At 40.7% G+C, this 12823-nt stretch overlaps 1 protein-coding gene across 1 annotated transcript; it reads left to right on the forward strand.

The window, feature by feature from the left end:
- On the forward strand, positions 1–11847 carry LOC133922230 (uncharacterized). Its single transcript, XM_062367463.1, has 14 exons — positions 1–511; positions 1480–1641; positions 1855–1920; positions 4828–4971; positions 5073–5186; positions 5329–5430; positions 5534–5719; positions 6628–6717; positions 6787–6921; positions 8428–8550; positions 8899–8984; positions 9606–10218; positions 10356–10433; positions 10533–11847. The coding sequence occupies exons 1-14, from the start codon at positions 206–208 to the stop codon at positions 11574–11576; spliced, it is 3249 nt and encodes a 1082-aa protein (XP_062223447.1). The 5' UTR covers positions 1–205; the 3' UTR covers positions 11577–11847.
- The last annotated feature ends 976 nt before the right edge of the window (positions 11848–12823 follow it).

Genomic DNA, 12823 nt, shown 5'->3' on the forward strand with positions numbered 1-12823 from the left:
GCCATCAACCAACCGTCCACGGGGACATGGTCCCGTGCCTCCCTCCAGCGAAAAAGGAAACAGCACGCAGGAAGGGAAGGGAAGGGAAGGGAAGGCAGGCGAAACCCCTGCTCGGGAAGCGCGAGCACCAGTCCCCTTCCCCCAACCCCAAATCCCCCAAACCCTAGACGACCCTCCTGCCCCCCGCCACGCCCAAGAGGCCGCGATGATGCAGATGCTGGGCCTCCGTGGCTCCGCGTCCAAGGACCGCGGCCGCGGCCGCGGGGGTGACGGGGGCGAGGCGTCGCCGTTGGCGCGGACCCCGTCATCGGCCTCCTCCCCGCGGTCCCCGTTCGCGGGGGACGCCGGAGGCGGGGGCGGGCGCCCGCTGCGGCTCGTGTACTGCGACGAGCGTGGGCGCTTCCGGATGGACCCGGAGGCCGTGTCCACGCTTCAGCTCTTCAAGGGCCCCGTCGGGGTCGTCTCCGTCTGCGGGCGCGCGCGGCAGGGGAAGAGCTTCATCCTCAACCAGGTTCGCCATCTCCCGCCGCGCGGACTCTTGATTCATGCCCTGGTTTTGGATCGAACAACTTTCTAGTGTCGGATCGGTACAAGTTAGAATGGGCGCCTTTGATGCGGAGAAATAGCGATTACTTCAAGGAGATAATGGAGAGCTGGTTTAACAAGATTTTGGTTTTGGCAGTGTTTTGGTTCGACTTGAATGTGTAATGAACGTCGAGTTACTGACTAAATTATTTGGAGTCGGAAGCAAAGATGGTATTTTGGGGGTTCTACAAATTACAGATCATCAGAGAAATTACACAAGTAATAGATGATGTAAATGATAGATTTTTCTCATAGTATTTTGGTCAAGGTGCTGGACTGGTGGCTGATAAAGGTTGTGGATATTATAAGTATGTGATTTTGTCTTTTTTTTTCCTTTTAAAAAATCTCAAAAGATGCTTAGTAGTTTACTGTTTGTAATTAAGAATGACAAAAACGATGCATACATACCTCATAAACAATGCTTATCTCTATTGTTGTGATAAACAAGTTTTTTTTTTCCCGATGTTTGGTGCGAAACTTTTGTCAACACTCTCTGCTCTATTGGAACATGGGCCTTTTGCTCATATTCAGATATGGACTGGTAAGGATGAGGACACCAACAAGAATATGAGAAAAGAAGAACAGGATGGCTTTGTCTTTAGACCAAGTGATTTAAGTTCTAGTCGAAGGATATGTCTCTTTGAGTTTAGAGTGACATTGTTTCTTATAGCTGTACATCCTTGTAAAATGTACTAGGACTTCATTTACACCTCTCTGAAGCCGAGCTGTAAAGGCATTCGTGCCAAACTGCTAGTTTTGGGCTTTTGGCAGAACAACCTGCCTTGAAACATCAGTAGTTCGATTTGATAAAATTATTCTGACATCAAGATTTATTGCATTGTTGCCAAATGTCCTGCCAAAGAGGAATGAGGCTTATTTCTGTGTTTGTGATAGATTCTAGGAAGGAGCAGTGGATTTAAAGTAGCAAGTACCCATCGGCCCTGCACCAAGGGCCTTTGGATGTGGAGTGCCCCAATAAAGAGAATTGCTCTTGACGGAACTGAATATAGTCTTTTGCTACTTGACAGCGAGGGCATTGATGCCTATGACCAGACGGTACGAAATATCCCAGTGATCTCACTTTATTTCCATGCAGCTTTAAATTATAAACATCTGTAATGTTATGGCTTATGCTGAGTTTTCCCACCTATGTCCATGTATTTAATCCTATTTTGTCTTGATGCTGAGAGAAACAGAAAGGGAAAACACTATAAACTTTCTGGTAAAAAAAACACTAAAAACTTTACTGACATTTTTCCTCTTTAACAGGGCACCTACAGCATTCAGATATTCTCCTTGGCAGTCCTACTATCCAGCATGTTTATATATAATCAGGTGTGCACAATGGTTTCTTCTTTCCCACAAATTTGTTGGAGAATTGCCTCAAGTTCATCCCTATATTGTTCGAACTGTTTCACACTTGTACTTGAACTAGTTGATCCATATGGCCATTATAACTAGTTGAGCAGCAGAAGCAGCTATATATATATAGGAAAATGGGCTTTCTATAAGTGTGGAACACGTGAATAGCTTTTACGTCTTGCCAACTAAATATTTATTGGAAAGTAGGTGGGCGGCAAATATTCACAGAACAATTGTTTCGATCTTGTTGCAGCAAATATGCCTCATCACATATCTATTATCTAGGCTTCTTGAGTTGTGATAATGTTAATAGCCTCTAACAAGGTCATTGAAATGTTTGTCCTCAATTTGAGAGTTCATTTTTTGTTCCCTATAGCGGTAGAAATTAATTTTTGGAATGACCATCTGAATTATTTCGCAAGTTCATGTCACATTGCTTGGAACTTCCTAAGCACTAGTCAATAGGCACATGCAATCCACATTCCACTAGAAATATGTTGCCAATAATGTAAAAAAAATACTCTTATACTAATTATAATACACATATTATTTTACAAGTCATATATTTCAGTTTCTTTTTTCTACGGCAACGCGTTGAGTGATTTCTAACCATTACATACAATTGCATATTTGATAAGAGGATTAATGAACACTCAATATAAACAAAACCATGTGAGAGGGAAAATAATTGGTTATTATGCTATTTATTGCTGGCAGGAAAGTTAATAGATATAGGTTGTTTGATTTCAAAAGAGCAATGCCTTACATTAGCTGTGGTTGTAGAATACAAAATGAACACGATCATAACGGGGATAAACATCCACCGGGAGGATAGCCGGGCGGCATCAGCTGCAAGGGATGAGAGATTTAGACTATAGATAAGAGAGACTTAGAATATTGGGGGAGACTTAGATTAATTCTCATTGCTTGCTTCCTAATACACATCTATTGCCAACTATATATAGCCAACCAACTAGCAGAGTCCCAGTCCGAATACAAATCCACCTCTACTTATCTCCTTTCTAATTCCGAACCGAATCTAACTCTTTCAATCTTAACTAATCCGGACTCCCAAACTTATCTCTATCTAGACTTGACTTTTAATTCTAATTTATTTCCTTCTTAATTTATCTAAACTGATTATCTCCTATCGTACTTAACTCTCCCACATGATATTACACCGCTCCTTTTGAGCAGCTCGCCCTTGAGCTGCAGGGTAGTGGCCATGGTTGTGGCCCTTGAAATCCCCATGTTGACGAACGGTTGTAGCGCTAGCGCAACATGTTTGGGCATGACACAATTGAAGGTGCATGCTAGCGCATATATGACATCTGTCTCCTGAACAGACGAGTACGTTCACGTGGCATCTGTTGATAGACACTGAAATCTGAGCCTCCTTGACGTGCTTGATGCATGCCTTTGTCATCCCATGGAAGACGACGTTGGAGCTGGTGGATGGCGGGCAGCAATGGAGGCAGGCGTGGCGTGGTGGTGATTGCTAGTAGGGTTGCCTTCGATTAAGGAGTCATTGCACTAGATGATGTACCACTTTGCAGGATGCCGGACATGTTGATGGTTGTCACCGATGAAGGTGTTGACACACTAGAGGTCGTGCTGCTATGTAGCATCAATGGCTGGTTGGTAGCGTCCAACGAGCTCTTTTCCACCATCGAAAGTCGCGAGGACACGACGGCCAGCTGCTAAGCCACCTCACCTAGCTGTTGCTTGATGTCGGCTAGGGTATTGTTGATGGTAGTAAAGCCCTCCTTGATCTCCTTCCGTAGCCGCTCTTCCTGCGCGGCAAGAAGCGCCTTGAACTGTTTGTTCTCAACATCAGAAGCCATGGGCTCTGATATCAATTTGTTATGATCCGAGATCATAACAGGGATAAACATCCGCCAGGAGGATAGCCGGGTGGCGTCAGTTGCTATGGATGAGAGATTTAGACTATAGATGAGGGAGACTTAGACTATTGAGGGAGACTTAGATTAATTATCATTGCTTGCTTCTTAATACACAGCTATCGCCACCTATATATAGCTAGCCAACTAACAGAGTCCCAATTCGAATCCGAATCCAACTCTACTTATCTCCTTCCTAATTCCGAATTGAATCTAACTCTTTCCAATATTAACTAATCTGGACTCCCTAACTTATCTCAATCTGGACTTACTTTTAATTCTAATTTATTTCCTTATTAATTTATCTAAACCGATTTATCTCCTACGTTACTTAACTCTCGCATATGACAAATATGAGCCATTTGATGTAGGTGGACTAAGGGCAAGTACATTGGTGCCGTTTTATAGACCACCTCATGCATTAACACGTAATCTTGAGATGATTTAACAGACAAGCCCAACAATAGGTTGTCTTTTCAGTTGTTTCATAATAACACCACAACCCCTTAATTTGTGCATGGAGCAAATGAATATTGTGAGTTGCATGGTAATGACAACTCGTACAATGGCGCGGAAGTAGTCTCATAATCCTAAATTTTAGCTTACGAGACCGTTGCTTCGCAAAAACAACGACCTTTTTCTCTCACCTCCTCTCCCTCCATATCGCCTGAAATCCTATGTGGCGTTGCTTGAGACGACTTATGAGATGGTTGACGTGTACCAATGTACCTGCCCTAAGTGCTAGGAGTGGTATGTGTACTTAAGGATAGGTGGATGGGGAAAATATTCAACAATCTCCCTTTTTATATCAGTACAGAGCTCTTTTTTATGATGTTGATACTTACATTCCTATTTGAAATATATGATGATGTGAGCACATGGAGATCACAAATGTGAACTTTCATGTTGCGATGTGCTTTATCACTTGGCATTGAACACATTCAAAGGAAGAAGAAATATTTCTTATTCTCCCTTGCAGATGGGCGGTATAGATGAGGCAGCCCTTGATCGCCTTTCACTTGTTACTGAAATGACCAAGCATATCCGCGTGAGGGCAAATGGTGGGAGGTCGTCTGCATCTGAACTTGGGCAATTTTCACCTATTTTCATCTGGCTACTGAGGGTAACTTTTTCCCTGATTCTGAGAACTTTTTTCTAAATAATTTCTTTGGTAAACTGTGAAAGGAGTTTCCCCCTAGTCTAAAGAAGCTATCATTTTGTTAGGATTTCTATCTAGATTTAGTTGAGAATGACAGGAAGATAACTCCACGAGATTACCTGGAAATTGCGCTGAGGCCTCTTGAAGGAAGAGGAAAGGATATATCTTCAAAGAATGAGGTACTCTGTCAGAATATATTCTTATCGGTTTGTAGTTCATACAGTAGCTTCTAATTGTGTAAAATCCTAGAGGATGTGTTTCTGTATTTTTTTTGTATGCATTGTTATTTACAATTTGAAATGTTTGTGCAAACTGTCTTAGATCCGTGAGTCCATTCGTGCCCTCTTTCCTGATAGAGAATGTTTCACATTGGTGCGCCCATTGAACAATGAAAATGAACTTCAACGTCTTGATCAAATTCCTGTAAGCTCCTTGCTCTTATATTTTCATCATGGAAGGATGCATATCACTGACAGAGTAATTTTTCCTCATTTGGCACATTTCAAATTGGAATCACTTTTACCAGATAGAGAAGATGCGACCTGAATTTCAAGCCGGACTGGACGAATTAACAAGGTTTATTTTTGAGAGGACAAGGCCTAAGCAAGTTGCTGGTACAGTCATGACAGGACCAGTACTAGCTGGTGTTACACAGTCTTTCCTGGATGCAATAAACAATGGAGCTGTGCCTGCAATATCATCCTCTTGGCAGGTATTTTGTTTCTTGAGCCATGCACTGGGCACTAGAGCATGTCTGTAAAGTGCTGCATATTGAGTGCAATCATGCTGAGCATGAAACAAGTAATATGGGAACCATGTTGTTTCTTTGTATATTGATGTTATATCAACTATTTTCTACATGAACACTTGCTTAATAATTTTAACTTAAAAAATAGTGATTACTCTAAAAAAGAAATTCAACAGAAAGACAACCGGTGCCAGTTGCTATAAGAATGTGTGCGAAAATTTGGTCATCCATGTTTTGGTAAGAAAATAAACTAGGGAGTCAATGGGAATTGAATTGTGTGAAAATTCCGGTACAAATGAAACACTTGCGAAGTCCATCCATTACTGTCAAAATTTAGCTATCATTGGCTTCAATTTAAACAGCGAATGTGTCTGGTGGTGAATCAGCTATTATTGTATGTGAGATATGGACATTATTGATACTTCTGTGCCTCTGACCCTCTGTAGTACTCCCTCTGTTTCTTTTTATATGGCGCATTAGGATTTCGAGAAGTCTTTAAAAGTATAATTTGACCATTAATTTGTCTTACAATATATTATCAATTGCTAATCAATATCGTATTAAAAGACATGTGAAATATTAATATATTGATACAACTTTTGTACACTAAACATTCACATAATTTGACTAATTGTTGGTCAAAGCTTACGAAGTTTGACTTGTTCAAATCCTAATACGCACTATAAAAAGAGACAGAGGGAGTACATTGCAAATGCTATTAGATAAGAATATTAAGAAAATTTGAGGATGTAACGGAATAGTGGATCTGTGGTCCGTATTGATTGGTTCAAATCATCTGAAGCTGGTTACTTTTTAATAAATAATTCACTTGTGCCATCTTGAGTTTATCTGCCTCCTATATTTGACTGCAGAGTGTAGAAGAAGCAGAATGCCGCAGGGCATATGATTCTGCTGCTGAGATCTACATGTCATCTTTCAGCCACAGCAAATTAGCTGAAGAAGTAAGTTAAATGGTCAATTATGTGTAGTGCATGCTCATACATGCAGTATGTGTTAACTCTGTAATTTAGGATGCTTTAAGGGATGCACATGAAGCTGCTTTAAGAAAGGCACTTGATGCATACAATTCTGCTGCTGTTGGAACTGGTACTTCACGTGCCCATTATGAGAAAGTTCTGAACAACTTCTGCAGAAAGGCATTTCAGGTACACTGTATGCCTGCCATTTTCTTGTAACCATTATGTGGAACATGAATTTTCTTGTATTTGATTAGTTAATGAATTCATTCACATCTCTTGGTTGACGACATAGAGAATACATATGTTTGTTTAATATTTCATGATGATATGCTCTATCTCATTTGATCTAGGTGTGTGACCTTTGGTTGCTTATAGTGTGGAAAGTAAGGTTTTCAGCTTGAATTTTTGTGTGAATTTTATAGTCCTATGCGAACCTTAATCAGTGACATAGTAATCAATTGGGAAACAATAAACTTTCTTTGTTAACTGAAGTTCACTGCAATAAATTGAACTTATCGATACTCTGTTCACATCATTAGGCAGAGATGTTTGAATACATTGTGGAGTTCAATCAAACATTGATGACATACACCATTCTAATCAAGGAAATTTTATGCTCCACTATCTAATTTCTCGTTGGCATACTAACTTTTGATTTGTGTTCTGATATATTCAACTTTTTATACGTGCCAAGTGACCTGAGAATACAAAATTCATTTAGTTCAAGTGTATATAACCTGATTATTATATTCCTCATTGAATAGAAGACTTAAGATACGAAAGTTTGTAGCCTCAACTTAAATATTGTTTATTAAGTTGATCATACATTGCACGACTCGATAAAAAATCATGGTTATTAAGGCATCACCTAATATAGGCATCGCTTAAACGTCTGGGCACTCAGGCGAGCACACAGCTCCTTTGAGAGAGAGATAGGGGGAGGAAGCTAGAGGAAGGGGATTGGAGGAGGCGGCGTGTCAATCTAATCTGGTTGTCAGGGCTGGCAGATCTGAAGCCATGGCCACCTCTTCACTACTGCCTCTGGCTTGCTGTTGCAGAGCCCTTGCTATTGCCACTGGATCTGGCTGCAGATTGCTACTCTCTCCATTTGAGGGGGTCCCATGAACCATGAGATGAAGGGAAGCAGAGGGGATGAGAAGATGGTCTGCTTCAGGAAGGAGGTGGTGGCTGATTTGTGGAGGGAGAGTATTGAAGATGAGATTGGTGGTGTGAGGATGAGATTTGTAGTGTGAGGGTGAGATGGGATGAACCCCTTATCTGTCCCATCTCTATGTTCTGGTACACATGACATCGCATTGGGTGCTAGTTGTTCACCATTCATCCACTGAACACATAAGCGTCTGGCCTTACACGTTACACCTTACTAACCATGGTGATAATGGAAACTTGGCTCCAAGGCCCACCAACACACACAAATAGTGCTTCAACTTCATAATTCGTACTGAATTGCTGAGGTGTGGTATATTAAACATTCAAATTGATGGGGGTCCTTCCATACATCGTTAAATGTTTTACTATTTAGTCGAAAATATTGCTCAATTCCTTGAGTAGGATAATAGTTATCCAGTTTTTACGATTCTTTCAGCTATGTTGTGGTTTAATGGTATTTTTGGTTCTTATTCTTGTGGCTTGATTTGCTGGCATGGACTTACAACTGTTCTATTGGTTTAGGATTATAAAAAGAATGCCTTCTTAGAGGCTGACAAGCAGTGCTCAAATGCAATACAAAACATGGAGAAGAAGATCCGAGCTGCGTGCTCTGCTCCTGGAGTCAAAGTTTCTAGTGTGATTCAGGTATTTCTTCAGTATAACATGCATGAATCCTTGTTGTGATCCAGTCTAACTTGCCATTATTATCTATTTATCTTATTATTGACAACATATAAGCCGGATGGAGTTTTTCTGTTTGTTTCCTTTTCAGCCTTTATTTTTGTTAGATGTGCAATTTACGTTTTGAGTTTTGACTGAACATTAGAGTCTATTGTTTTGTCCATGTTACCAGGTGCTCATAGAGCTATTTAGACTGCGGCCCTGCACAACATTTTAGTATTCATTTCTGGAACTAGTTATTTGAGTTGCTAGTTGCCGGTCTGTGTTACTTTATTTGCTTTTGATGTTGGGATAACATAGTAAATTATGCAGGTTCTGGAAACATCACTCGCGGAATATGAAACTTCTTGTTCTGGCCCAGCCAAATGGAGAATGCTTTCAACCTTTTTAAGACAGTGGTTTGTCCTGCTTCCGAGCCTTAGAAATTTCATACTCGTTTCTCATGATCGGTTTGAGTTAGTTGCTTTCAGAAGATAAAAGCAGAAATAACAATTTTCAATGTTTGTGTCACCACCTTATGTTTTTCTCACAAGTGATTCAAACATAATTTTTTGTCTATTTTATTGCCACTTATTTCATGGAGCTTCTTTTCATTCTAGTATACCTTTCTAGATGAATTTACCTGCTGTCTCGTGCAAATTTTATTGCTTTCTGGGGTTTTATAGTTGTAGTTTTTTTCCAGATAAACCAGAACTTACAATTGTACAATGTTTCTAAATGATAATTTTACTATGTTTTACAGTTCATTGTCGGGACTTTAAAACCCAATTTGTAATTGCATATTAAATCTTGCATATATCAATAGATTGTGGCATCTGGTAATAATAATGTCAGAAGACTAATGTAATTCAGCTTGAGCCATTTCGTTCATAACTTAGCATCCTACGTTTCATCCATTCACTCTTCTCAATTTTTTGTTTCGGGTGAATGAATATGTCTACACTTCTAGTGTCAGTTTCTAAATTCCAACTTGTTGATTTATTGGCATCTCCATGAATCTGATAACATACTTCTTCCAGTTTGGAAGGGCCTATATTGGACCTCTGTTTGAAGTTAATAAATGAAGCTGAATCAGAGAGGACTTCCTTTGCTCTAAGATGTCGGTCAAATGAAGACCAACTGGAACTTCTAAAGAAGCAACTTGAAGCTAATGAGGCACACAAGTCGGAATATCTGAAACGCTATGAAGCTGCTATAAGTGAAAAACAGAGAGCTTCTGCTGATCTTAGTGGTCATCTTGCAAACCTGAGGACCAAATGTAGCACATTAGAAGAACGCTGTGTGAGCATATCTAAAGAACTTGATCATGTACGACATGAATGCACTGATTGGAGGGCAAAGTATGAGCAATCTGTTTCTCAGCACAAGGGTGAGCAAGATAGATTTGTTGCTCAATTGGCATCTATTGAGTCTAGATATAGCTCTTCAGAGGGAAAGTTGGGAGCAGCTCGTGAACAAGCAGCCTCTGCTCAGGATGAGGCTGCGGAATGGAAGAAGAAATATGAAACAGCTGCTGTGCAGGCTAAAACTGCATTGGAGAGATTAGCATCAGTGCAAGAACAAATTAACAAAATCGCACAAGAAAGGGAAAGTGCTATAAGGGCAGAATTTGCTACACATTTGGAGGAAAAGGTTCTCTCTCTCTCTCTCTCTCTCTCTCTCTCTCTATATATATATATATATATATATATATATATATATATATATATATATATGTTTGATGCTTGTTATTATTGTCGTGCATGTATGTGACATGTTATTACTGACAGGAAGAGGAAATAAGGAGATTAATTGCAAAGATTAGACATGCGGAGAGTGAAGAAAGTGTATTGGTTGAGCGCTTGCAGGTAGTGATGACTTTGTGATTACCATTTCGTTCTTCCCCTGAGTTGATGCATTCTGTTTTATGTGAATGATAGTTTTCCACTGCCTGAATGACATTTTAGGTTGCGGAATCAAAAACACAGGGCCATAACAAGGAAACTGTGGCTTGGAAGGATGAAATCAAAGAACTAATGAGCAAATTGGAATTCGTAAGAGACAGAGCTGTATCATATGAAAAGCAAGCAAGAATGCTTGAACAAGAGAAAACCCATCTTCAAGAGAAGTTCTTATCTGAATGTAAGAAATATGATGAGGCAGAACAAAGATACAAATCTGCAGAAAGAGATGCTAAGAAAGCTACTGAGTTGGCTGATGCAGCTCGAACCGAGGCTATTGCATCCCAGAAAGAGAAGGATGAGGCACAACGGTTGTCGATGGAAAAAGTAGCAGTTATTGAGAGAATTCAAAGACAAGTTGACAGACTAGAGCAGGACAAAGTAAATCTATTAGGTGAAGTGCAGAGGATGCGTAATTCTGAATCCGATGCCTGGTCCAAGGTTACCATGCTTGAGAGTAGGGTTGCTGAGAGGGAGAAAGAAATGGACGATTTACTGAGCCGTAGCAATGAACAGAGGTCCAGTACTGTGCATGTCCTTGAGAGTCTTTTGGCAACAGAACGTGCTGCTAGGTCTGAAGCCAATAAGCGCGCCGAGGCCTTATCTCTACAGCTACAGTCCACCCAAGGTAAACTTGATATACTCCATCAGGAGCTGACATCAATCCGTCTTGTTGAGACTGCTCTTGATAGCAAGCTCCGGACCACTACTCGTGGCAAAAGGTTGAGAGAGAACGAAGTAGGCACGGATTCTGTCCAAGATATGGACATTGATCATCCGGAGAGGAGCAGAAAAAGAACCAAAAGCAACACTAGCCCATTAAAGCATGTCCAAACTGAAGATGGTGGTTCCGTTCATATGGGAGAAGACAGTGTTACAGTTAGCACGGATATAAAAGATGGCAATCCCGATGGTTATAAAAAGTTCACCATTGCAAAACTGAAAGAGGAGCTAACTAAGCATGGATTTGGTGCGCAGTTGCTAGAGCTAAGGAATCCTAACAAGAAGGATATACTCGCGCTTTATAAGAAGCATGTTTTGGGCGAGTAAATCGCCCGCAATCTGTGAAGTGCTTGTTCGTGTGCTTCTTTAGCCGTGTGAAGTATGTGGCTTGAGTTTGCAGTGTACATTTACTCAAACTAGTATAGGGTAGTCGGTCACCTAGAGATCTGTATTTAACAAACTGATGCTTGATTGTTCCCGGGGCATTTCGTCCTGCTGATTGGTTTGTATTTTGGTGTACATCGGATGGTTTAAGGTTTGTGACTAGCCTTTGTAGTTTCTACTTTGCTGATTGTATTTATGACATTAGGCTTGTATATGCGTGCTAGTTTGACAAGCTGTGTCCTAAATGCACTCAAAACGAAAGCCAAATCTCTGGTAAGTTTGTCGTACATTCGTGAATGCTTATTTATGTGGTTACCTGGTATATTGTTTGAGTGTGCTTTCTCCAGAAGAGTTATGACGGAGGTAGTGGAGATGTGGCATCTTGTTCACGTGACTCGTCCAGTATGCAGTTGCATACCCAGAACGCGAGAAGAGCTATCCACATTCATGTTGGATAGTTACGTGACTTCGTGGCTACCGAGGGCTCGCGACTTAGTTTACTCCAGACTTTTTAAATATTTTTATTAGAGAAAAGAAGATAACCTTGAAATGGAATGTTTTTTCGTTTGATTACAGCTTGACGTTAGCTCTCGTCGCCGGTATGTTAGATTTTTGGGGTCAGCCTCAAAGGTGTGTTCCCCGGGCTTAGAGGAGCCTCGGGCAGTAGTCCAGCCCAACAGTAGCAGTGGACGCCGGTTAGAGACGTGAGGTGACATGGATGCCACAAGCCATGGGCAACGTTGGGCAGGGTCAGGATGGGGGTAAGAATCGGCTAAGCTAGGTCAATGAGGTAGCGAGTGGCAGAAGTAGATTAAGCAGCGGGGACGATGTTATAGACGGGAGGAGCAAGATGGGGGGAGTGAACTGACTTTGCTAATGCAGGGAGAAACATAATAGACTCTTCGGATAAAGAAAGATGAGCGACTGTAGGATGAAGAAACATAGTAAAAAGCGAGATTTTAGGCGATTATTTAATAGAATGACACGTACTCCCTTCATTTATTAGAACTTAATCTTAGTTTTATTCTTAAATAGATATCATTGTCAAATTTCTAGCATTCTGTTCCTAAATAGCCTCTATTGAAAGATTGTGAGTTAAATGGCACAACTCTAAATCTCATGTCATGTTCCCAATATTATCATGTTTTAAGGAGTTAGTGCTTCTCCTGTTAGAATATACAGGTTTGGCC

This window comes from Phragmites australis, chromosome 6 (assembly GCF_958298935.1).
Source record: "Phragmites australis chromosome 6, lpPhrAust1.1, whole genome shotgun sequence".
NCBI lineage: Eukaryota > Viridiplantae > Streptophyta > Magnoliopsida > Poales > Poaceae > Phragmites > Phragmites australis.

What these genes read in the sequence shown, in the direction of transcription:
- LOC133922230 (XM_062367463.1), top strand. Translation starts at nt 206, where the DNA reads ATGATGCAGATGCTGGGCCTCCGTGGCTCCGCGTCCAAGGACCGCGGC. An exon ending in AGAGCTTCATCCTCAACCAG is followed by an intron (nt 512 to 1,479) that starts GTTCGCCATCTC and finishes TGTTTGTGATAG; the next exon opens with ATTCTAGGAAGGAGCAGTGG. An exon ending in TCTGCAGAAAGGCATTTCAG is followed by an intron (nt 6,922 to 8,427) that starts GTACACTGTATG and finishes CTATTGGTTTAG; the next exon opens with GATTATAAAAAGAATGCCTT.